Raw genomic sequence first — 27,347 nt, forward strand, 5'->3', positions numbered from 1 at the left:
CTTGGTACACAGGGTACTGTGTTCCAGAAGAGCTCCTAAATCCCCCAATCTCATTGCTCCCACCCCTCCTGCTCTAGTCTCTAATTTAGATCTTGATTAAAGTTGTATCTATCTTCAGCCTTCCTCACACCACAGTGGCTCCCTGCAATGTAATTCTACATGTTTACTGGTAATAAATTCATGATCAGGCATTTCCTCTGACCCTGAATGACTGGTCCCAATGTACACAGATTATCCAGATCAAGTCTGGTCCACCACCAGGTTTGAGGAAGAAGCTTTAAAAAATGATTGTAAGATTAATTCACAACCAAAGAAATCAAGTGGTAGCAATTCTCCAGAATATCTGCTAATAAATCTACCAGTTCAGTTGTTCTGTAATCTACAAATATTTGTAGTGCTTTTCAACTTTTTAACCTAGCTCTACTTGTCAAACTTTACTTTTTAGAGAGGCCATTAGAATAAAGTTTTGTTTTGCTCTGCTTTGCTTTTTATAAAATTCAAAATGATGGTATGTAACGCTATAATTAAATGTAATTTTCAAACAATGCATCCCTTCCAATCCATCCTAGAGATTGTGATGTGTCTCCCCCATCATACCACTCTCTTCTGACCATGGAAGTTCTTCCATTGTTTGATGAATAATCCCTAGTTTAGACTGGAGTAAGCCATTATGGAAAAAAAAATCTCCTTTACTCTTAAGATTGAATATAACCAGGAAAAAGTACAAATACTTTAGATCATTACATTTAATGAACAATGTCATAAGGAAACCTAAATAATCTGACATACCCATCTAGGAGAGCAATGACGTTCTTCCTTGGACGCCCAATATTAGGGCCATATAAGCTGGCTCTGGAGTAAATCCGGATGGGTTGCAAGAGGCTCTTCAGCTGGATGTAATCTTTTCCCAACTGGCTGCCATTCACAGCCCGGCCATGCATAGTCCGATAGTTATTTGGCTCTAGGTTAAAAACAGACATGTAAGTTAGCTTTGGGAAGAGCCAGACTCTGCCAACCCTTTCCTGTCCATAGACCTCTGCCTTTTCCTTAACAGAATGAATAAAATAACCAAAGAAAGGAAGTGTGGTGTATCTAAGTTGAAGAACTATCCCAGGAAAGAAGTCAATTTAGCAGTGTCCTCCTATGGTTTCACTCATTTCAAAGCAATCTTCACAAAAGATCACCTAATCCACAAAGGAGACCATGCTGATTTTCAGGCAATACTTCATAATGAATTGTGTCCCCCGAAATTTATGTCTACCAGAACTTCAGAACATGACATTATCTGGAAATAGGGTCCTTGAAGATGTAATCAATTAATATGCAGTCTCACTGGATTAGGGTCGGCCCTAAATTCACTGATTGCTATCTTTATAACAGAAAGGAGAAGGAAGTTTACACACACACATACACAAGTATACCAGTCAGACCTGTAAACTGCCTAAATGTTGACTGTACTCCCCCCACTCCACAATCCACCTACAATCTACTGGCAAAAGATGGAAGCACAATCTCTGATCAAACATTGACCCACAATTAAGCTATATTGTGATATGCCTTCTTCACACCATCTCTTCTAACTCTGGAAGGCCTGCAGAGATGAGAATTTCTTCCATTGTTTGATGAAGAGTCCTCAATTTAGAGTGGGCTAGAGGGAATACCTAGAAGCTGGCCTTAAAAACGTTTGTAAATGATAAATTAAAAAAATGTAGAATTATCAGTAGCTACATAATGTGAGAGAGACAGACTCTATATATAATTAGTCCATGTAAGTTTCTAAACAAACAAACAAAAAGAAACAATAAAAACATCTCTGGTATGGAGGATTTATAATTTAGAGGTTCTCCAACATATTATCTAAAATATATTATTTTCAACAAAAAATTATGACATGCATAGAAATAGGAAAGTGTAACCCAAATATTGGGAGGAGGAGGACTGTTCTAAGAAATTATTTCTTAAGAGGTCTTACTGTTGCACTCGGCAAACAAGGACTTCAAAATTTCTATTATAAATATATTCAAAGAACTAAAGAGAATAATGAAGAATGAAAGGAAAGCATAATGTTATTGACTTATCAAATAGGAATATAAGAGAAATAAACTATAGAAAAGAAGGCAGATTCTTGAATTGAACTGACTCATCATAAGCAAGAGAACACAATGAGATTAATGGCTGAGTTTTTGCCAGAAACAATGGAGGCCTTAAGAGAGTGGGATGACACATTCAAAATACTGAAAGAAAAAACCCTGTTAACCAAGAATTCTACATGCAGCAAAGTATTCTTCAGAACTGAATGCAAAATTTATATATTCCAAGAAAAACATGTGAGCAAATGTGTGTTATAAGAAATTAAAAAGGAGGGCTGGAGATACAGCTCAGTTGGTAGAGTGCTTGCCTTGCATGCACAAGGCCCTGGGTTCAATCCCCAGTACCACAATAAATAAATAAATAAATAAATAAATAAATAAATAAATAAATAAAATAGGAAGTCCAGATTGAAAGGAAATGCCACATATGGCAATTCAAAACCACACAAATAGACAACATCAGTATAGGTAGTTATATAGGTAAATATAAAAGTTGAGAATATACATGACTTTGTTCTTCTCTTGAGTGACTTAAATGACACTTGCACAAAACAAATAGATAAAGTGTTGTCGGTCTTTATCATACAAAGATGCAATATTTAGAATAATAATGGCACAGAGGAGGGGATAAATGGAACTATACTTGAACAAAGTTTCTATATTAACCTAAAATTAAGTTAGTATTTCTCTAAAGTGGACGGTAATGAGTTAAGATGAATTATACCAAGAAACTACTAAGAAAACAACAAAACAAAAAATGAAAGTGGTACTTTAGATAATATTTCTTTTGCATAAGAAAGGCAGTAACAGAGAGACAGAGAAACAAACAAAACATGAGATAAATAGAAAAAAGATAGCAAGGTGGCGTATGTAAATCAGCCATATAGACAATATTGAATGTAAATTGATTTAAAGCTATAATTAAAATTAGAAATTGTCATGCTGAATTAAAACAAAAACAAAATCCTAACAGAGTGACACATTTCAGATTCAAATAAACAAATAGATTGAAAGCAAAAGGATGGAAAAGAAGAAATATCATGCAAACAGTAACTATCAAGACAGTGGGAACAACTACACTTCTGAATATCAGACAAAATAGACTTTAAGAACAAATGTTACTAGAAACATTGTAGAACATTTTATAATGATAAAAGGGTATCTGGTAATGAGAATAAAGACCTCAATTTTTTCAGGAAGATATAGACATACCTAACAAAACCACCAAAATACAGGAAGCAAAATTGAAAAAATTGGAGAAATAGAAAATTCAAAAATATTACAAGGATACTTAGTACTACATTCTCTATAATGGATAACACAACTGGACAGAAAATCATCTAAGATATAAAAGAGTTGAGTATCATCATTGGCTAATGAACTGCTTGATCTATAGAACATTCTACTGGACAACAGCAGGATACACTCTTCCAATGTAGGGTAGAATATGCTTCCATATATACCACATGCTAAGCCATAAAACAAATCTCATAAATTTTAAAGGATTAAAATCATGCAATGTATATGCTCTGACCACAACTGAATTAAACTAGAATCCAACACCCGAAATTTGAGAAATTTATTTGAAAACTAAACAAATAATCCATGGGTCAAAGAAGAAATCACAAGGAAATAAAAATATTTAGACTGGAGTGAAATAAAAATATAACATAAGAACATATGGGATGCAGCATAAGCCGTGGCTAGGGAAAATATGATAGTCAGAAATGAGGAATGATCTCAAACCAACAACCAAGGATTCTACTGTAAGAATGAGAAAAATAAGAGAAAACTAAATCCAAAATAAGAAGAAGGAATAAAATAATAATAAAAAAAATTAGAGTGGAAATCAATAGTATTCAAAAATAGAGACAAGTCAATGCAAGCAAAATTGGTTCTTTAAAATGACAACACAATTGACACACAATTAGGCAGAGCCACCAAGGGAAAAAGAAGAGGCCACTGACTACCAAAATTAGGAATAAAAGAGGAAACACCATAAAGAACTTTGTAGTGATTAAATTGATACGAAAATACTATGTACAACTTTATATTACTAATTTAGACAGCTTAGGCAAAATGCAAAAATTTCAAGAAAGACACAATTTATTAAAACTGACTCAAGAAATATAAAGTCTAAATAGACATATAACAATAAAAATCAATGAATTAGTAATTAAAAAAATCTTTTCATAAAGAAAGCCCAGACCCAGGTACATTAATTGGTGAATTCCATCAAATGTTTAAAGAAGAAATACCAATCCTTCATAAACTCTTCCAGAATATAGAGAAAGAGGTCACACTTCTCAACTCATATTATTCCCATTCCAAAGCCATTATGAGAAAACTAAAGATGAATATGTCTCTTAAATATAGATGCAAAAATCCCCATTCAAAAAAATATTTACAAATCAAATCCAGCAACACAGAAAGAGTATCATAAACCATGACCCAATAGGATTTAAGCCAGAATGCAAGGTTGACTTAATATCAAAACCCAATTAATATAAATTACTATATTGATAGAATGAAAGACCAATATCATCACATTATCATCTCAATAGATGGGTACAAAAGCAGCTGGAAAAAGTCACCACCATTCCCAATAAGCACTCTCAATGCACCATGAATAGAAGGAAACCTCAGCCTGATAAGGGATATCAGAAAAAACTTACAGTTAATATCATCATACCTAATGATGAGATACTGAATGTTTTCCACTAAGATTGGGAACAAGGCAAAAATGTGCTCTTGCCACTAACAGTCAACATTTGTATTAGATGTTCTAGCCAGTGCAATTTCTCAAGGAAAAGAAATTAAAAGCATCCTAACTGGAAAGGAAGAAATAAAGCTGTCGTTACTCTCAAACAACATGATCCTTTTTGCAGAAAATCCTAAGGGATCCACACGTGTGGGGAAAAATTTAAATATATAAAAACAAATTCAGCAAGGTTGGAGAATATAAGAACAATTTATAAAATTGTTATTTTTAAATACTAGCAATACACAGTTCAAAAATGAAATTAAGAAAATAATTCCATTCACATTAGCATTAAAAATAATACTTAAGAATAAACCTAGCAAAAGCAATGCAAATTATATATGCTGAAAGCTAGAAAATATTGATTAGAGAAATTAAAAATTAATCAATTGGGAGGCTGAGATAGGAGGACCATGAATTCAAAGCCAGTCTCAGCAAAAGCAAGGTGCTCAGCAATTCAGTGAGACCCTGTCTCTAAATAAAATATAAAATAGGACTGGACATGTGGCTTAGTGGTTGAGTGCCTCTGAGTTCAATCCCTAGTACTCCCCCCAAAATTAAATAAATGGGGAGATAACTTAGGTTCATGAATAGGAAGACACTAAATTAAGATGGTAAGTCTCCCCAAATTGATCTGTAGATTCAATACTCTATTAAAACCCTAGCAAGGTTTATCGAGGATATTAACAAGCTAGTTCTAAAATTTACATGGAAATACAAACATCCAGGAAAGCCAAACCAATTTCAAAAAAGCACAAAGTTGGAGAACTTAACACTTGACAATTTTAACACTGTAAAGATGTTGTAAAAACACAATATAGTCCTAACAGAAGAACAGAAATATAGATCAGTGAAACAGAAGTAAGAGTCTAGAAGTAGAACCACTTAAGTCAATTAAATTTTGATAAAGGTGCTAAAGTAATTCAATTGGGAAAGAGGTTGTCTTTTAAATAAAGTGTTGGGAAACTTGAAATCCACATGCAAAAAAACTAATTTAGAACCTTACTTCATATCACATGCGAAACTTAACTCCTAATTGATTCATGCCCAATACAGGAGCCAAAACTACAAACTATAAAACTTAGAAGAAAATAAGGCAAAGAATCTCTGTGACTTTGGGTTAGGCAAAGAGATGACACCAAAAGCATGATCCATAAATTTTCTAAAAATTGATAAGCTGAACTTAATCAAAATTCAAAGCTTTTGTACTCCCAAAGATTCCATTAGCTAAGTGAAAAGATAAGTTATAAATGAGAAAAAACTGTTTTCAAGTCATATATTTGATTTAAAAACATATTGAAAGTATATAAAGAATTCCTGGGCTGGAGTCGTGGCTCAGTGGTGGAGCGCTTGCCTAGCACATGTGAGGCACTGGGTTTGATCCTCAGCATCACATAAAAATAAATAAATAAATAAAGGTATTGTGTCCATCGTCAACTTAAAAAAAAAAAAAAAAAAAAAACAACAACAACAAAAAGAATTCCTACAACTCAATAATAGGATAAACTTTAAGTCGACATTACACCAAAAAAGTGCAAATGATTAATAAATACATGAAAAGGCACTCACTATCATTAGTCACCAGGAGTGTGCAAATTAAAGTTATATTAAGATACTACTTCAAACCTACTTGAATGGCTATAATGAAAATGATAGACAATAATTAATCATGCCAAAGATGTAGAAAACTGGAACCCTCATACACTGGTGACAGAAATGTGAAAAGGAACTTCATAAACTTTGGAAAAGTATTTTGTAAAATAGTTTGACCACCTCTTAAAAAATGAAAATAAATTTATCCTAAGACCTACTAACTCCGCCCCTCTTAGGTTATTTTCCTAAGAAAGAGATGAAAGCTTTATGGGGATCTTTTGAGGGTGATGAAAGTTTCCAGAAGTGGAAATGATTGTATAAATCTTTAAATTTATTAAGAATAATTTAATTATCAAATGAAAAGAAGGGATGGGAAGTAAAGGAACTGTTATGGTTTGGTTATGAAGTATCCCCCAAAGGCTCATGAGTTAAAGGGTTGGTTTCCAGTGTAGCAATGTTCGGAGGCGGGGCTTTGGGGAAGTGATTGATTCATGAGGGCTCTCATCTCAACAATGGATCGATCCACTGAGAGATTCACAGCTGAATAGACTATTGGGAGGTGCTGGGAATTATAGGAAGTGGACCCCAGTTGCAGGAACCAGTCCTTGGGGGCATACTATGGGGACTCTACTTTTTCCCTAGCTCCTTCCCCTTTCTGTTTCCCAGCCATCATGTTCTGAGCAGCTCTATTCTGCCACATCTTTCTACCATGATGTTCTGCCTAACCTCAAACCCAAAGCAGCGTAGCCAGCCATCTACGGACTGAAACCTTAAAACCATGAGCCCAAATAAATTTTTCCTCCTCTCAGGTATTTGTCATAGTGATAAAAAGCTGACTAACACAAAGGCAAATGGTAGACATAAAAATGTTCTCTAAATAGTAAGAAAAGGAAACAAGGGGTCATAACTATCTTCATATGTACACTAATGTTTATTGTTAGAAAAACAATAGAGTCAAATTGAACATTTAAGTTTGAATTACTAAAGGGCAAAAATGGTGTGAGAGAAAAGACAATAATCAATTGTTTCCAAGTGCTATTTAATATTTATCTCCTTTACCAAGAGGTAAGCAGCTATATCTGTTATTTACTATTGTGTCTCTCCAACCTAAAAAACATACTAGACAATCAAAAAACATTTGTTGAGTGAATGAAAGGTAGACAAAATGAAGAAAGCCAAGGAGTCTAATACTATTAAAATAAAACAAAATAACCCCCCACCCACAAACAAAAAAAAAATCATAGGGTAATAGAAAAAGATTTCTATTAGAATTCTCAAGTTCCTAGTATAGATTTAATACTTACTGCTGCTTTTAGAAATTCACTTCACTTCTCTGAAGTATATATTTTTTCTTATATAACATTTACTTTATCCAGCACCTTATTTAGTTAGCATTTTGAGATCCAATAGAAGAGTCTATTTGGAAGTGCTACATAAACTAAATACTATGCACTATATTGTGCACTATAGAATGATGATAGTTAATAATCACAAATGTAAAACTCCTAAGGAAATCTTCTGTCACTAGTCAGTGGTAAGGAATATGCATTGTTATGCCCTTAAAAATAAAAATAAACAGATGAAATTTTGTGGTGATGGCTTTATTGAGATATAATTCACATGCCATAAAAATTTGGAAATTCTATGTATATAATTCAGTTGTTTCTAGTATATTATACAGTTATGCAATCATAACAAAATGTGGAACGTTTTAATCATCCCAGATTAAACCCCCATGCCCCTGCTTTCCTCCCTCCCTCCCATTAGGCAACCATCAATCCACTTTCTATTTACATAAATTGTCTATTCTGGACATGTCACATAAAGGGAATGATATAATATGTGTTTTTTTATGACTGTCCTTTTTATTTAATGTTATCTTTTCCAGATTCATCCATATTATAGAATGTGTCCAACCATAATTCATTACATTTTATAGGTTATAAATAGACATGCCTATTTGTAATGATGGATGCATAATATTATGACCTTTTCAGAACATAGAGTAATAATATTGCATTCGATGGCTATGCCACATTTTATTTACATTCCAACTGATGGAAATTTAGGCCATTTCTGTTTCTTTGCTATTACAAATAATACTGCTCTAAATAGTCACGTGTAGTTTTTCTTTGTGTGTGAACATATATTTTCATTTCTCTTGGATAAACAGTACACCTAAGAGTGGAACTGCTGGGTTATATGGTAACTCTGTTGAACTTTTGGAAGAACTGCCACACTGTTTTCCATAGCAGCTGTACTATTTTACATTCCCATTAGCCATGTGTCAGGGTTCTACTTCCTCCACATTCTTGTCATTCTTGTCTCCAACACTTGTTATTTTCTATTTTTTAAAAATCTGGTCATCCTAGTAAGCATGAAGTGAAATCTAAGTGTGGGTTTGATACACTTTTTCATTGATGTTGAACATCTTTTCATGTGTTTATTGGCCTTATGTATACCTTCTTTAGAGGCATGTCTATTTATAACCTTCATTCAACAACATTCTTTTAACTGCTTCTTTTGTTGTACTTAATACAAAGTGAAATCGATATAGTAAATGCAGTTCATATTTCCAAGAAGTTGGTTTTCATCATGGCTCACAGTCAACTTTCTTAACTAATGCACTTATTTTTATTTTTAGAGCAATTTTAAGTTTATAGAAAGTTGATTGAACAGTACAGAGAGTAGCTTGTCCGCTACCCCAACACTTTCCCCTATTATTATGATGCCTTCTTGTACTATATTTGTTACAATTAATAAACTAATTCTGGTATATTATTTTGCAACTAAAGTCCATAGTTTACATTAGGGTTTATTCCATGTTCTAAAAGGGTCATAATATTGTGCATCCATTATTACAACATCACATAGAATAAGTTCACCATATAAGAAACCCCACGAGCTCAGTGTATTCATTCCTTTCTTTATCTGTCCTGCCCATCCTCCCCTCCCTGCAAAGCCCTCCTGATAACAACTAAACTGCTTAACCTCTTTATACGGCTTTGCTTTTTTGGGAAAGCCACATAGTCTTAATCACAGCTCACACTCTTTTAAATGATATGGAATTTGGCCTCACTTCCTGTGGTGTGTGTTCAATATAGACCAAAAAAAAAAAAAAAAAAAGATCAAATCAGGATTGCTATACCTTTTGACCTCATCTGGATAGAGAAATCGCTAGTATGTCTTTGAGGTCACTGATGTGCTATTTAAAAAAACCAAGCAAGAGTTCTATTAGATCATGTCAGGTGGCTGTGTCCCCTTTCACAGTAAATGATGCTGGGCAAAAAAGGGCAGGTATTTAGGAAATGAGTAGAAGGTGATGAAAAGTATTTATTATGTCCCTTAACATGTTTATTACACGGCAACAGTGACTCAGATTGGTGAAAATAACAAATGTAGCCCTTGTCATATCAATGATTGATCAATAGCCCCCCCCCCCCACACACACACAGAGCAGCTACATTACAAGTGTTTTCCTTAACTACCTGACCATGACACTAACCAGAATTTAGATGAGATACCTAAATTAGGTATCTCATATAGATTCTCCACTATAATAATAAACTCAGATAAAGAACTTATGTAATTAAAATATTACTAACTTCCCTTAATAACCACAGGATAATTAACTTAAGTGCTTACAAAAGTAAATGATGAATTTATCATAAATTATGTGCATCAATTTTTATTTTTAGCATACATTATTTGTCAGCTTATCAACTTCCCTGATTTATTATTTACTCCTTTCAAAGTATAAATGCTTTCTCCAGTTTTAGCACAGGAAGCTTTATGTAGTTCAACAGTTTTAAGATTATCCTGCTTTTACATTTAGGTAATAAACTTCAGGAGACAAGAATCTTGATTCTGTTTATTAACTCTGTCCCAAGGTGCTCTACCAAGCCAGACAGTAGAGAGCAGAGCAGGAGCTCAAGGATATCTTCCAATTTCCACCTCAGCTTGGCATAATATTTTGCAAAGCCCATATCCAATACATACATATGAAACACAAGAATGACTAAATGCCATGAGAGTATGCATGTGGACAGAGTATATGGGAAGGAACTGAGAGGAAGAAGGTGAAGGGGGTGAGAAGCCCACAGGGAGAGGGAAAGGAGAAGAGTAAGCCTCTTTTCCCTTCCTCTCCTTCTTTAACCATCAAACTATCACCTCTAAAAAGACAGTTCTCTAAAGCTCTGATCTGTGACTTAGGCTCATAAATAGTTGGCAATGTATTTGAGGACTGTGGTTCAACCCTTGGCTTTTACAAGGCTATTATTGTTATATATACACAAGTACATGTGTTCAAAATGTATAAATGTACATTTGATTTTAAATGTGCATAAATATATTATACAGTTATCCACATTATTGCAGAGTAAAAGCTCAATAGATGTTGAGAGAATAAATAAAACTGGACTTCCAGAATAAGCAGAATCATCATCTCTAAAGGGCTAAAATTGCTAAGGTAATAAATTTGACTTTATCAAATCACTCAAAGGACAGGCTCCAAGGACCTGAGTCATGAAATTAAAATCAGAGAATAATGGGTAAATATATATAGGTGAGATGTAGGTATAAATATATGATACTAATTGAGTAATTAATTATGGTAGTTTATACTTTCTTATAGAAATGGGCAGATCTGTTTGAGAAGCACATTTATAGTTCATAATGTATTGTGGTGGTCATTCAATTAAAGTTTTCACATTATCTTAAGGTAATTTTTATTATTTTCTCTCTTCTAAAGAGCAAACGCTATTTCCTCAGAGTTTGACTGAAATTCTTATATATGTCCACAGTTTGGGTCTCCACTTCAAATTTTTCTCAGTTTTTCCTTATTTTTGATTCATTGATGGTTAACAGAAATACAAAAGATTATAATCATCACCTACTATTAATCAGTTACAAAGTTTATAATTTATGGATATTTAAGGAAACATTTTTACCACAGAATGAAATATTGTATCAGGAAAGTCATTCTTTCATAGATTTTTGACATCCTAAATGTTCTTAAGCTTTATCTCTTGATATTACATATACCTTGCTTTGATATTCACTAATTTCAAAGGATTAAAAAAAGTAGGTTAGTCACTTGAAATTTAGCCACTCTAGGAGAAGCAAACAAAGAAATGCCTATTTGGCTTTTCCAACACCAGATATTCTCTAAAGATAAAATGCTTGTTAACAGGGTATAAGTATATGGAAAGAATGAGTGATGAAGACTGACTAGTTCTATTGTCCTTCTTGAGATTGGAACATAAAGATTACACTATTACCTCTGTCCAAAACAAAATAAGGTTACAAAGAAGAAATGGAAAGAAGACTGGGGAAATACGTTTAGGCCAGAGGATGACCATGCAGATCATTTCTGACAGGAATAATTGTGGGGAGAATACACTGGATATCAGAAAGGATATGATTCTAGCACAAGGAAAACTATTAGTAGTTGATAAATTAATTAAACAAAGAACAAAATGATTATTGTTCAGTTCCTAAAAGGCAAGCTTAGATGGGCAGATAATTTATTTAAATCATATAAAAAATAGAAATGAAGTTTTTAAAAGAGTAGGTGGTGGGGATGGTGGGTGGGGTTTGACAATGCAGCTTAACTCTAGACTTCCTGACTAGAGACAGAAAATTACCTACAGGAATGCTCTCAACAGCATTACTGCATTCTTTCCACCTCATTGAATGGATCTGATTATATTCCTATTTATTCTTATTTATATTCCTATTGTCTTATCTATGACAGAGCCTTTCCTTCTCATAAATGATTCTCTTCGTTAAGGGCCTGAAGTGGCCTTCGTGAAGATAGGAATCAAGAGTTGAAGGGCTTAGTGACTAACATTCTTTTAAAGTAATTAGCTCCATCTCTGAGCTGTTTAGCATAGTTTGAGGGAAGAAGGTGAATGGGTAAGGGCAAAATCTCAGAAGACATAAAAGTATATAGAAAGATGGGTCCTTCAACCCATCCTAACACCAAATCACTCCAGGTATGTCAACTGAATATTAAGTTTAACAAGCTCTCACACTCAGAGATCCCAAAACATCTAGAGGAATCATTTCCATCAGTTGCTCATAGAGAAGTTTTAATTGCTTTAGACTTATCTATAACTAGTTGAGATTTTTTTACAAAACAGTTTTATTTAGGTATCACAGGATTTTTACAAAGCAAACAAATAAAGACAGACTGAAGGCAGACCATGTACTGTGCTGTTCAGCAGAGGCTACAGCTCTCTACCTGAACTCTCCCAAGATTTCTCCCATTCTGAGGGAAGATGAAAGAAAAAAGAATGAGGGGGGTAACATTAAAGCTACATTCCCCGCATTCCAATTAATGGCTACTGATAAGAAAACAGGACATTATCCCTACAAGACCCTTCTCCTTTACCATCTTATGAGAACTTCACATTCTGGAATGCAGTAAATTTATGTGTGAATATAAATCACATATGTGTGCATGTGCATACATACATACAAACAAATATGAATTAGCTACAGACATGCAAGGCCATGAGCAAAAATGTTGAAATAAATTTGGATTAGTAATTTTAAGAAAAGTCTTTTGTTAGACCAAATTGTTTTTGTCTAAGTTTTGCCAAAAAGTCTTTTTTTTTAAATTAGAGAAACAGAATTTTCAGATTTATAACTGTCCATAATTTTAACTAACTTATATCGATTGACTCAATATTAGAGAATCATGGAATCTACAGAATAGTGTATATATCATGCACAAACATATATTATTGAGAAAACATAATTTTGGAAATATCAAACTCTGCCATGGACTATTGTTTCATGGAAAGAACAATAACAGATGTTACACATACACACACACAGCATAGAGCATGCACATGCACACACATACAAATAATTCAGTGGTTAATCAGGAATAGCTACATTATTTTCAGGACCCCATACAAAATAAAAGTGTGAATCCCCTTTTTAAAAAGTTATCAAAAATTTCAAGATGGCAACAGCAGAACAGTAAACCAAGAATGAGTCTCTTCTAACTGAGGGGTCCTATATGACTACACAGGTTACATACACCTGAAAATAGTCTTGAGGTGGTACATGTCTATAATCCCGGTAGCTCAGGAGGCTGAGGCAGGAGGATTGAGAGTTCAAAGCCAGCTTCAGCAACTTAGCAAGACCCTAAGCAACTTAGCGAGACCCTGTCTCAAAATAAAAAGTAAAAACATCTGGGGATGTGGCTCAGTCATTACGAGCCCCTGGGTACCAATCGGGGGAAAAACCTACCTTGATTAAACAGCTTACAAAATGCTAGGTTAAATAATGTTGAACAGATTTCTGTGTAGCAGAACTTCTCAGAGACTTTACATGCTAATGTACATTGTGAACCCTCAAGAGGTTCTTGTACCATACAGCATTCCTCAAATATATTTGAGCATAGCTCTTTTGAATTATGATTTTATAAGGATCATCTTGTAAGGCCAATATTCTGTAGAATGAACATTGTACATTGAAGCTCAGGCTGTGCTGAGAGTTTGTATCTAGTTAACATCAACTTGTTAGTCACAAGTCACTGACCATATTTTCCCCATTTTTGTACCATTTTCCTTATCTTTTAGAAAGATAACTGTAAATGCAAATGGAGTGGCTTCACCAAGTCTACTGTCCTTAACTACTTGGTCTTTTACTATATGCATATTTAATTCAGTGGACTAAATATCCCAAATAATTTCTGGACTAGTATACTAGAGACGGTCTGATGATTGAGATTATATCCCAAACCAACTTATTTTCTTCTCCTTTATCTTGTCAATTCAGAGGAAATAATATCCTTACTTACCATTACCCAGTTCCCAAGAAATGTTGTACTTTTTGCTGGCGCTGTACTTCAACAGACTCAGGGCACTAGAACTGTTCCAGGAGTTATTGGGATTACGACGCAGTGCATTTAGAGCAAATATCAGGTGGAGTCCAGAGCAATCAGCAAAGTTATAAAGTTTGTCTAGAGACCTGGCTGGGAAGAAGCAGAGAAAGGCTTATAACTTTCAAATCAATATCCAACAAAAGGAAAATATTAGCTGCTAAAAAAAAGGCCTTTCTATGAGCTTCCTGCTAATAAGAAATTGCACAGACAGGCTTCTAAAAGGGACAATTTCCTTTTGGTGTGAGATGCAGTTTAAGGTGATTTTAGAAAGAAGCACAAAGGGGATTGGAGGTGTAGCTCAGTGGTAAAGTGCTTGCCTACCATGTGTGAGGCTCTGGGTTCCATATCCAGCACAAGCAAAAATAAATAAATAAAAATAAAAAGTAAAAGTAAAAACAATCAAAAAGCCCCCAGAGAATTCCAGAAGCTGCAAGTTGGCAATCATGTCTAACCTACTCTTATTGTCATCTTATTTTGTTAACAAACAATTGAATTGCTGATGTTTAAAATGAGACAATTCCAGAGTAGCTGAATTTTTTACTTTTTCAGGAAAAATCAGAAGATCTGCCACTGTTGCATATCCTGCAGGACATGGCAGGAATAGTGTCTGATGAGTCTTAGGAAAAAACGCAGCCTACCAGGACTTTCAAAAAATGCCAGTCAAGTCCATGTTTCTAATATTTTTGAGTATGGAAATACCATAACCATTACTAGGATATGCTCATTTCAAGCTGATCCCAAATAACATCAACTCTATAACCCCACGTATCTCATAACCATCTCATTTCATTTCTGTTGCCATCATTCTTGTCCGGTCCTTGTTTCCAATTGCATGAATTACAACTATGTCTGTATTTTCCTGTCTCCTTCTAGATTCTTCCCATCTTGCCAATAAATCTTCTCTCAATCACCCTTATCAGTTTCACTCACCCCTAGAAACCTTAGCATATTCTCAAAACCCTTTTCTTCCTCAGTTCAAGACCTCTATGAATCACCCTTATTTTTTTTTTTTCCTACAATGTTAGGCATTTCTATTTCTCTCAGGGTTCTTTGTTGATGTCAACCAGTTCAATGTATTATAGAATTCTGTGACCTGTTGACTTTTGCTCTAAATATTTTCCTCATTTGGCTTGCCCTTATTCAGTTTTGTAGCATATCCAGGTTTTACTTGTTCTTTTAGGCAGTGTTTCTTAAGGTATGGGTAACATGACTTCGGGTGATATGTTATTGTTAAAAATATTTTAGGTTAATAATTATGTACAGGGGTTCACATTATCTTCATATTCATTATCCAAGCTCCTAGAACAGAGTTTGTCAAATGAGGTTCATGAAACACAAAAGTTCCACAAGAGGTCACCAGGGGTTTGCAAAAGATGATGCATAGAGAATAAGGCTGTTTTATAAGCAATTTTGTTATAAGTCTTTTAGTCTTTTAAAGTAGAACTATGGTCATTAGATTGAGTTCATTATTAGTATTTGAAGTGAGATGCAGTAAGGCTGTGACTTTCACTTTCTTACATGTGCAAGAAGGCATTTTTAAAGAAGCATTAGGAATAAGCACTGAAATTGTCTCATTTCATTTGAAAATAAAATCCATTCGAACTATCTCACATTCTACCCAGAATTGAGCAACTAGGCAAAACAACAAAGAGCATAGGTTTCAGATTAAAGAGACAAACTTATTTATTTTTAGTTCCAAAACAGCAAAAGCAAAATGCATTTATAGGCCTATTAAAATCATCATAAAACCAACACATGTGTATAATAATTTTATAATTATATACATGCAACTCAGTAAGAAAATGGCATTTTTAAAAGTCTTGTGTAAACTGTATCATAGGCTATAATTTAATTTAAATGCCACTAATAAATTTTTCATATTCAAAATAATGTTAATTAAAGAAAATTTATAAACTTTATTCAAATTAAACCTAAAAACCTATCAAAAATTGTGACTCATATTGGTTTAAACAAATTACTTAATAAACACTACTTATATTTATTTGCCTTATCAGATTCTCAAATTCATGGAAAGGAACTAATTGGACTAATTTCAAGAGATAAAGTTAACAACTTTTTTCAAGAATTGTTGTACAAAAAGTAATTTTTAAAAATTTAAATAGGAAGAGGGAAAAAACCTATACCTGTACTTTAATATACTACATATTATACCTCAATACCATTTGCACAATGGAAAGTTTTGATAAGACTTTTAGGCCTACTTGGGTAAGATACAAAAAAATTATAACTTTTTTTTTTAAAAGAAAAAGTTTTCTTCTCTCTGTACCAATGAGGTTGGGACCATTGGAGAGGAAAGTGGTGAAACCATACAAAAGAACAGGCTGAGAAATTGGCCAGACTAAACATATTTTCAGGAAAATATTACTCTGTATATAAAAGAGAATTGGTAATTATTATTGGATTAATATATCTACAACTAAATACTCGTATTAATATACTATGAGATTTAGATATGATCACTTTTAAATAGGAGTTCCCTAATACCTGATAACTATTATAATACGATCTCAAACATAATTTTCATATTAAAGATCAGGAGAAGTCCATTTTAAAGTCCATTAATATTTTTGCCACAGAACTTTTGCTATTTTACTCAATGTTCAATTAAATCACATCTTGCTTATCCAAATTTTTCATAATTTCAATAATAGCTTACAATGTGTTAGCTGTGTTGAAACATTCTTATTTTTCTAATTTTTAGTTTTAATTATAAACTAAAATTCTGGCAGATTTGTTTGATATGAATGACTGATATTAATTTTAGGGAGATTAATTTGCTTTATGTAGCTTTTTCCTAGAACTAATTATCTCTATATAATGTGTTATAGTTTAGATATTAAGTGTCCTCCCAAAGCTCATGTGTGAGACAATACAAAAATGTTCAGAGGTGAAATGATTGGGTTAGAAGAGCTTTAACTTAATTGGTGCAGGAATCCATTTTACTCTATTAGCTGGGTGGTAATTATGGTCAGGTAGGGTGTGGCTAGAGGAGGTGGATGATTGAGGGGTGCCTTTGGGTTTATTTTGTCCTTGTTGAGCAGACAGAGCTCTCTCCTTCTGGTTGGACAAGTCCTGAGCTGTTTTCCTCCACCACACCTTTCTGCCATGAATTTCTGCCTCATCTTGGCCCCAGAGCAGTGGAGCTGGCAGTGTATGAACTGGACCTCTGAAACCACAAGCATCAAAAAATCTTTGCTTTCTCTAAAATTGCTCTTATCCGGGCTATTGGTCATAGGGGCAAAACCATTATGCTTATCATATGGGGTTCATCCAAGGGATGTGAAGTTGGTTTAATGTATAGAAATCAATAAGTGTAATTAATCACATCAATAGATAATCAATAAGCCAACTCCAAGTCAGTAAGCCAATCCCAAAGACAAGAATCACATGATTATCTCAGATGCAGAAAAAGCATTTGACAAAATACACCATAAATTCATGTTAAAAACACTAGAAAAACTAGGGATAGTAGAAGCATACCTCAACATTGTAAAAGCTATATATGTTAAACACAAAGCCAACATCATTCTAAATGGTGAAAAATTGTATGCATTCCCTCTAAAAACTGGAATAAGACAGGAACGCCATCTTTTACCACTTCTATTCAACATAGTCCTTGAAACTCTAGCCAGAGCAATTAGGCAAAGGAAAGAAATTAAAGGGATATGAATAGAAAAAGAAGAGCATAAATTATCCCTATTTGCCAATGACATGATTCTATATTTAGAAGACCCAAAAAAACTCTATTGGAAAACTTCTAGAACTCATAAACACTTTCAGCAAATTAGCAGGATACAAAATTAACACTGAGATATCAATTGAATTCCTATATACCAACGATGAATCAACTGAAAGAGAAATTAGTAAAACTACCCCATTCACGATATCCTCAAAAAAAAAAAAAAAAACAACTTGTGAATCAATCTAAAAAAGAGAGGTAAAAGCCCTCTACAATGAAAACTATGTAACATGAAAAAAATATGAATAAGACCTTAGAAGATGGAAAAACTTCCCATGTTCTTGGATAGGCCGAATTATTGTAGAAATGGCCATACTACACAAAGTGCTATACAGATTTAGTGCAATTCCTGTTAAAATTCCAATAACATTCTTCATAGAAATAGAAAAATCAGTCATGAAATTCATTTGGAAAAAACAGAGGCCCAGAATAGCCAAAGCAATCCCTCGCATGAAAAAGTGAAGCAGGAGGCATCGAAATACCAGACCTTAAATTAAACTACAGAACTATAGTTAAAAAAAAGGCTTAGTATTGGCACAAAATAAAAGACATGAAGACCAATGGAACAGAATAGAAGATACAGAGGCAAATCCACATAAATTCAGTTATTCATACTAGACAAGGGCGTCATAAACATGCATAGGAGAAAAGATAGTCTCTTCAACAAATGGTGATGAGGAGACTGGAAATCGGTTTGTGGTAGGATGAAGTTTAACCCCTACCTCTCACCTACATAAAACTCAACTCAAAGTGGATGGAGGATGTAAGCATTAGACCAGAGACCCTGTACCTACTAGAAGAAAATGTAGGCCCAACTCTCCATCATGTCAGCTTAGGAACCAAATCCCTCAACAAGACTCCTAGAGTGCAAGAAATAAAATCAAGAATCAATAAATGGGATGATATCAAACTAAAAAGCTTCTTCACAGCAAAGGAAACCCTCAATAACATGAAGAGAGAGCCTACAGAAAGGGAGAAAATCTTTGCCAGCTGCTCCTCAGATAGAGCAGTAATCTCCAGGATATATAAAACACTCAAAATAGTTAACACCAAAACACCCCAGATAACCCAACCAATAAATGGTCAAAGGAACTGAACAGGCACTTCACAGAAAAAGAAATATGAATGGTGAACAAATATGTGCAAAAATGTCCCACATCTCTAGCAATTAGACAAATGCAAATTAAAATCACACTAAGATTCCATCTCACTCTGGTTAGAATGGCAATTATCAAGAATACAAGCAACAATAAATGTTGGTGAGAATGTCAGGGGGAAAAGGTTCACTCATACCTTGCTGATGGGAATGAAATTGGTGCAACCGATCTGGAAAGCAGTATGGAGATTCCTCAGAAAACTTGGAATAGAACCACCATTTGACCCAGTTATCCCACTCCTCATCATATACCCAAAGGACATAAAATCAGCATACTCCAGTGATGCAACCACATTGATGTTTATAGCAGCACAATTCACAATAGCTAAGCTATGGAACCAACCTAGGGGCCCTTCAACAGAAAAATGGATAAAGAAAATGTATATCTGTACACAATGGAATATTACTCAGCCATAAAGAATAATAAAATTATGGCATTTGCTGGTAAATGAATGGACCTGAAGACTAACATGCTAAGTGAAATAAGCCAATCCTCCAAAATCAAAGGCTGAGTGTCCTTTCTGATATCCAGATCCTAATACACAATAAGAGAGAGGGGGAAAGAATAGAAGTTTATACACAATGGAATATTACTCAGCAATAAAAGAGAATAAAATCATGGCATTTTCAGGTAAATGGATGGAGCTAGAGAAGATAATGCTAAGTAAAGTTAGCCAATCCCAAAAAACCAAATGCCAATATTTTCTTTGATATAGGGAGTCTGATTCATAGTGGAATAAGGAGCAGGAGCATGGGAGGAATAGACGAACTCTAGATAGGGAAGAGGGTTGGATGGGAAGAGAGGGGGCATGAGGTTATTAATGATGGTGGAATATGATGATCATTGTTATCCAATATACAGGTATGAAGACATGAATTGGTGTGAATATACTTTGTATACAACCAGAGATATGAAAAATTGTGCTCTCTATGTGTAATAAGAATTGTAATGCATTCTGCTGTCATATATAAATACAAAATAAATAAAAAGAATACAAGTTCATTGAATCAGACAAAAGAGAATGAAGGGAAGTCGGGGGGATGGAAATAGAAAAGATAGTAGAATGAATCAGACATAAGTGTTCTATGTTCATATATGCATACATGCGCAGTATAACTCCACATCATGTACAACCACAAGAATAGGATCCTATTAGAATGTTATACTCCACATATGCATAATATGTCAAAATGCTCTCTACTGTCATGCATTTCTAAAGAAAAAAATAAAAAATAAATTAATTTTAAAAAACCATAATGATAGTGCCTATATTTACTGCATGTGTGTTAGGAAAGTGAATGTACATCAAACACAAAAGCACACCAAACCTGTGAATTCATGACTTGATGGTTTAAGGCAAGGAAAATGTAATTTAGAAAAAAATAAAAGTCAATGTAATGAACAATGTGGAGAAATTATTTAAATGGTTTGTTAACAAGACAAAAATCAACAACTAGAATGCTAAAAGCTTGGGGAATACTTTGTTAAGGATAAATTTATGTTTTGCCTTTTCTGTGAAACCATTTAGAAACAATGAACCCCCTAAAGTGACCTCAAACACAGGGTCTATACCACTTGTTGGTATCTGCCTTGTGACATCTCCTGTGACAGACATTGTCTTATCTTGGGATTAGCCTTTTGATTCATTCACTTCTCAAAGAGTGATTTGGCTTGTTCTTTCAATTAAACTGATAAATCCTTAAGTCTGGTGCTATATCTCATCATATCTTTCAAAGAATCTAACACGCATGCCAATTTTCTGCCTTGAAGTCATGCTGAAGAGTTCTTATAGCTTTTTTTTTTTGCATAAAAGTGATCTATTATAAAATTAAATGATTGCAATCTGTATATGGGGTAAAAATGGGAGTTCATAACCCACTTGAATCAAAGTGTGAAATATGATATGTCAAGAACTATGTAATGTTTTGAACAACCAACAATAAAAAAAATAAAATTAAATGGAGTGAAAGAGAGATCTGAAATAACTATTGCTGGGGCAAGAGATGTGATCTAGAGTTTATTAGAGAAGTACAAGTATTTGAAGATAGAAAATTTAGTAGATGCTCAACAAATATACAGATTCCCTCCAAACAAGTAGATACTTAAAGATGATTTTCTACTCTCTCCACCAGGATGCCAGTGCCTCCCTGTCTTCTAGTTAGGCTGCCTTTATATTTCATAGGATAGACTTTTGGGGAGCAGGAGGGGAAGGGGAAGAACTGGAGTCAAGCCAGATACAAGACAGCATAGGTTCTGGGGCCATCTATATAGTGCTGGTAGTTGATTTTCTGAAAGATCTTGAGACTTCTGAAGGACATGTAGAAAGATGGCCAAAACCAAAACCTTAAGAAATGTCCACACATAAGAGTCAGAATGGTGTGTGTGGGGGAGACATTAAAGAAGAAGATCCAGAAATCCAGTTTTAAGAACTCTAAAGAAGAGCATTACAAGCAGGTGCTGGTCAATAACAGTAGGTGTTAGTGACAAACAGAGGGGAAAAAGGATGGGGTCTACTACACTAATCAAGCAGTGAGATTACAGACTAATGTGAGGTGAAGATGAGAACTTAAAGAATGACTAGAGGGAGAACCAGGTATAGACTATGTATCTTCAACTTGCTTGTCAGAGTTCTATGGCATTAAAAGGAAAAAAAGAACAAACTAGTAACTAGAGAAGCACCAGAAACTGATTTTAAAAAATTCAATATCCAAGGCCCTATTTCGGCAAAAAGCCGTTTCTTCAATGAGGCTTTATATTAAGACAAAGTAGACAAGGATAAATGAACTCAGACTAAAATATGAGTGACAGATTATTTCTTTGAGTTTCCTCAGGACCTCAAACTTCAGAAACAAGAGAGACAGATAATTCAACAAACAAAAGTAGGACATTCATTAACTCATCAATTTATTTGACAAATATATACTGAGCACCTACTATGCACCAAGCACTGTAGCAATGAGCAAAACAGAAAACAGGCCCTACCCACATGGGGATCATATTTAGCGTGGAAGCAAGGGAGGGAAGGAGATTGGTAGAGCCAAGACAGGCTTCAATATTATTTTAAGTAAACACCACATGACAAGGTAACATTTAAGCAGAGACCCAAGACAGGTAAATCAAGCAGATAACTATGGAAAAAATTCCATAAGGGAAAAGGCCAATGATAGATATGAGACTGATGGATATTAAAAACAGCAGAGTCCAGTGTGGCTGCCCCAGAATGAATAAAAGAAAAATAGCAAGAGATGAGGTCACAGTGGTAGGAGGGCCAGATCATGAAGGGCCTTATTAGCTACTGTATAAACTTTGGCTCTGATATTGAATGACACAAGATACCACTAGGTGTTTTTGAGCATGACCCACTCACATTTAAAAGACTGGAAGAGGTGGGGAGAGTAAGGGTGAAAGCAAGGAAATGAGTTGGGAGTCTCTAGCAATAATTCAAGTAAGGGATTACAGTGGCTTGGGCCAGGTGATAGCAGGAGTGGTGGAAGTGTTTGGGTTCCAGGGATGTTTTAAACATAACCAGTAAAATTTCCTGAAGGGTTGGATGTGTAGGATCAGGCGAGGAGAAAATGAGTCAAGGAAAACTTTTTGGCCAAAAGATTTTGGCTTGACAAAAGAAAGATGACCTTGACATTTATAAGGAAATATGGAAGATTGGGAGAACCAAGAGATCAGAATTTTGGCTTTGGACATGGATCAATTTGAGATGCTTTTAGACACATAAGTAAAGAATTTGTATGGACAAAATATGTAAATCCTGAGGTAGGGGAAGAGGTATCAACTGAAGATATAAAACTGAGTAAAACATTTTGAAAGACTGGGAGAGGCAGGGAGTCTCTTATTGTAAAGAAGGGAAATAGCTGTCATAAGGTTTCTTAAATTTACAGATGCAGCAAACTCAAGGGAGCTTCATCTTTCCCCCACTGTGCCCCCTGCTCTTCTTTCTGCAGAGCATTTAAACCTTTCCTAATTCTCACCTCCATTGACTCCCTATCTAGGATTAGCTTCTCACACTTTCATCCTGTTTTTATTTTCCTTAAAGCAATGGCTACCCTGCTCCCAACCCCACTTTGACAGAGAAAACATACGTTTTTATTTTACAAAAACTTTTATGTAAGCAAAGCTTATAGACATGGCCCCATTTCTCATGACCAACTCTAAGTTGTTTTCTATAGAAATTATGGAGCCATAGGTATCCTTTGGGAATTTAATAGTAAATTTCTCAGTAATTTTTGCTTCCAATTTTGTTTGCTGAGTTCTATCAAAAAGAGGCATTTAAACATTTTTCATAACTCAATACTTATAAGTCATTCCCAGCATTAAACCTACCCCAAATAAGCCCTTTTCCATTACATAATTTTTTTTCCTTGGGGGTTAGGAGACAGCTGAAGCAAAGTATCTAGGACTGCTTAAGCTCTACCTGTTGTTCATGTGGTTTGATAACCTGTTCAGATTCTCATGTGCTCATAAGTAGAATAAAGGACACTACTGCAACCATTTCTCTTTTTGGAATCACCAGCACTGTCTTCCCAGAGTTAAGGTTAAGGATCAGCTGCGTAAATCCTTAATCACAAAGAAAATGCTATCTCCCTTCATGTGAAAGTTTTGAGAGAAGCAAAGTCACAGAGTGATACTATACTCTTTTTACCAGTTAAGAGAAGAACAGGATTGGTGGCTCAGTCGCACATGCCTGTAATCCCAGTTATTTGGGAGGCTGATTTAAGAGGATCACAAGTTTGAGGTCAACCTAGGCAACTTAGCAAGATCCTGTCTCAAAATAAAAATGTAAAAATGGACTGGGGATGTAGGTCAGTAGATCAGTGGTAGAATGCCAGCCAAACATGCATGAGGCCCTGGGTTCAATCCTCAGCACCACAAAACAAAAAAACCAAATTGAACTGAATCCTTAAAACAAATTAAGTAAATTTTGTGTGATTCATGCTTGCCCTTGGTCCAAAGAGTTTCTCAAACACTAGAGTCTGAGGAAATTTGGGACATGTTTGAGTTCCTCGTCATTCTTTGACAAACCACATTTTCCTTGACTCCATGCTTGTTATCTCTGCCTGGAATAGCCTTTCTTCTTTTCACTCTTCATAACCTAGATCAGTGGCTTCTGTGAGAGCTTCCCTGACTCCCCAAGCCAGAGACCTTGGGGCTTCTTCCTCTGATCTCTCCCAATTGGTTGCCTGCTCACATTACAGCAACAGCCAATCATATTACCATTGTTCAGCCCTGTTTTTCAGTCTCAAGGCACACTGGAACCTTTGCCAGAGAGAAGAACCACTTCTGTCTCTTTAGCATCCAATTCAGTGTCTGTTACTTAATAAACCTTATTAAATATCCAACTCATACAGGTGTTATTTAGGCCCATTCAATGCCACTTAAAATTCGTACCCTAAACTATCCAACCTCAATTATCAATATTCATTATAGCAAATTCTCTTTAGATTATATCTATTACCGCATGCTGTTAAATGCTCTAAAATAATATACTCATTGCTTTAAGTGTTCAATTTAGAGTGAATAATACTGGTGAGGCATGAGTGAACATCTAAAAAGGCTGTAAAAACAAAGGAAGCCATAAAAGTGAGAGAAATGCAAGAGTGAAAGCAGAGTGTGGCAAACTGAACTGATTCAGCCTCTTGTAATTCAGAGAGGAACTCTCAGTTAATAAGGAATCATTTGAGTTAGTGAGTATAACCAATGCAGGGAGGGAGTACTTTAATTGTAGCTATTAAAACAGAACAGCTTGAAAATTGCCTAGGAGGAAAACAGAAACATTTCAGAAAGAGTGAAGTTATCTCTAAACTGAGAGCTAATTTTAATAGGAAGAAAAATGTCTCCAAGTTAGTCAGGGCACTAAAACCTTAACTAGGTTATAAAGAAATCAGCATAAATGCCTATAATTTAAATGAAGCTGTTTGAAGGAGAATGAGATTTGGGAAATGTGTGTGAATAAAAATTACAACATTATCAGAAGACTCTGTGCTTGAGAGTAATTATTGCATTAATCAACTAGATTAAAGGGAAACTGAGTGCCAGTGAATATAGTAGGACCTTTGGATCCCATTAGAAACCCATCCAAGTAACAAAAAGAGATTATAAGAGACACAGACAATAGAGACTGATACTGCTTTTATGAAATGTACCCTTAAGAAACAAGTTTTTTTTAAAAAAATATGAATAGTAAGTAGTTCTAGAGGATAGTTTAGAAATATCTATCAGAATTTTAAATGGACAGTCTGAGACCAAGAAAAGCCACTCACTGTTAGACATTTTTCTAGTATAAATACTTGCAAAAGTTGTACAAAATAAATGTACAAAGAACATCATTGCAGTGCTCTCTTTAACTGCTAATAATTTTAACAATCTCTGTCAAATGGGAACCGAATAAATAAATTAGAAAAAAAATCTATATTGCAGAAAGATGTTACAAAGGGAGAAGGCCAGCATAAACTCTGTACTGTTGGGTTGGAATTGCAGGCATCAGTAGAACTAACAGTTCACACTCACACACACACACAGAGAGAGAGAGAGAGAGAGAGAGAGAGAGAGAGAGAGAGAGAGAGACAGAGAGAGAAGGAAATGGCTGATGCCAGGGGTATTAGGTCAGAGAAAATACAAGATTACAAGATGTACCTCAGACATTTTAGGGTACCCAAAATTAAGGAAGTGCTCAGAAATGATGGAAGTATATCACAAGGATATAGAAGTTAGTCTGAAGGAGTCCTTCCCCAATGATCAAAGCTGAGATAATTTAAATGACAAAACAAATAATGATATATCTAAGTGCAGAATTTTGCCAGGGTGGGGAGCCAGCACCATAGTTCTTATTGCTCCACCCCTATGCTCTGTCTTGGTGCACACTGGTGTCAGGGATGACCACAGACACCACAGAGTGGACATGTGTATTCCCTTGGCACTTCGCCTCATGCAGTCTGTATGCCAATGCTACCCTCTGGTTTGAAGTCATGTGCTTCAAGTCCCTCACCACTTCTGGAGCTGCCAGTGCCAGAGACCCAAGCCAGAAGTACAGCTTGCCTCAACAGTGCCTAAGGAAATGTCCATCATCTGACTGGTGCCACCACTCCCCTTGTCAGAGTGGTTATGCAATGGGCATCCCACTCCCACTCCTGTGTGTACCACACTTGCCTGAGTCACTAGAGTAACTATCACTGGGGACCCTCTGGAGATAGTGGGTCTCTTCAACTCTGACATGGCATGAACTATGCTCATAATCATAAATTTCAGTCAAAGATGCTATAGAGAGACAAAATTTTGGTGCTCAGCTGAAACCAAAGTCAACAGTGCATACCATATGATACCCCAAGACACATCTTCAAGAAAAAACTCTTTACTATGAAGGTCACCCCATAAAAGTGATAGAGATAACTGATTCACCAAATGTACAAATTTCAACACAAGATTAAACACACATGCATACACACACAAAATGAAAAACAAGGTAATATTATACTTCCAAAAGAACCCAATAATTCACTAGCAACAAATGCCAAAAAATTATATTGATGAAATGCCTGATAAAAATTTAAATATTTTCTTAAGACAAAATTTCTTAAGATGTCATTATGACACACTGACCAGTCTTTTGGCAGAGGACCCACTGAGATAGTGATATTTTTACCATAGAGCAATAAGAAGTACAACACTTCTTACTTTACTTAAAACCATTTAGGGTCTAGGACAGATTATGCCCTCCCATGAGCAAGGAAAGTGAGTTATAAATAATGCAGGGAAGAGCAATGATTATACAGAGATATGGGGCATTTCTCCAAAGAGTGTGGTTCTAAAACTATAAAAATCTGGCCCATGGAAGGAAGAAGAGGGATAAAGAAAGAGGTCACCAAAGAGTTTGGGGCAGTGAATTGATTATTGGAATACCAAGTGTAATAAAAAACAAGACATGGTCCTCAATTTCAAGGAATTTATAGGCTGTGTCACAGTAACATGAACACAACCAGCAGATTATCAACATGGGATAGAATAATGAGACAAAAATATGCTCTGGTCATATTGGTCATCTATGAAAGCCACATTTATATTTTTCTTTTGGATGTGA

General features: G+C 34.9%; 1 protein-coding gene across 1 annotated transcript in view; it reads right to left on the reverse strand.

The window, feature by feature from the left end:
* Hpse2 (heparanase 2 (inactive)) overlaps positions 1–27,347 on the reverse strand; it is a 690,427-nt gene that overhangs the window by 267,886 nt on the left and 395,194 nt on the right. The window contains exons 4-5 of the mRNA XM_046450534.2: positions 14,261–14,434; positions 790–961 (exon numbers count right to left, since the gene is read on the reverse strand). Of these exons, the coding sequence (XP_046306490.1) occupies positions 790–961; positions 14,261–14,434 (346 nt within the window). The remainder of the gene's footprint in view (positions 1–789; positions 962–14,260; positions 14,435–27,347) is intronic.

The sequence above is a fragment of the Marmota monax genome, unplaced genomic scaffold, assembly GCF_021218885.2.
Source record: "Marmota monax isolate L192 unplaced genomic scaffold, Marmota_monax_Labrador192_F-V1.1 WCK01_AAM20220418_F8-fsc00004, whole genome shotgun sequence".
NCBI lineage: Eukaryota > Metazoa > Chordata > Mammalia > Rodentia > Sciuridae > Marmota > Marmota monax.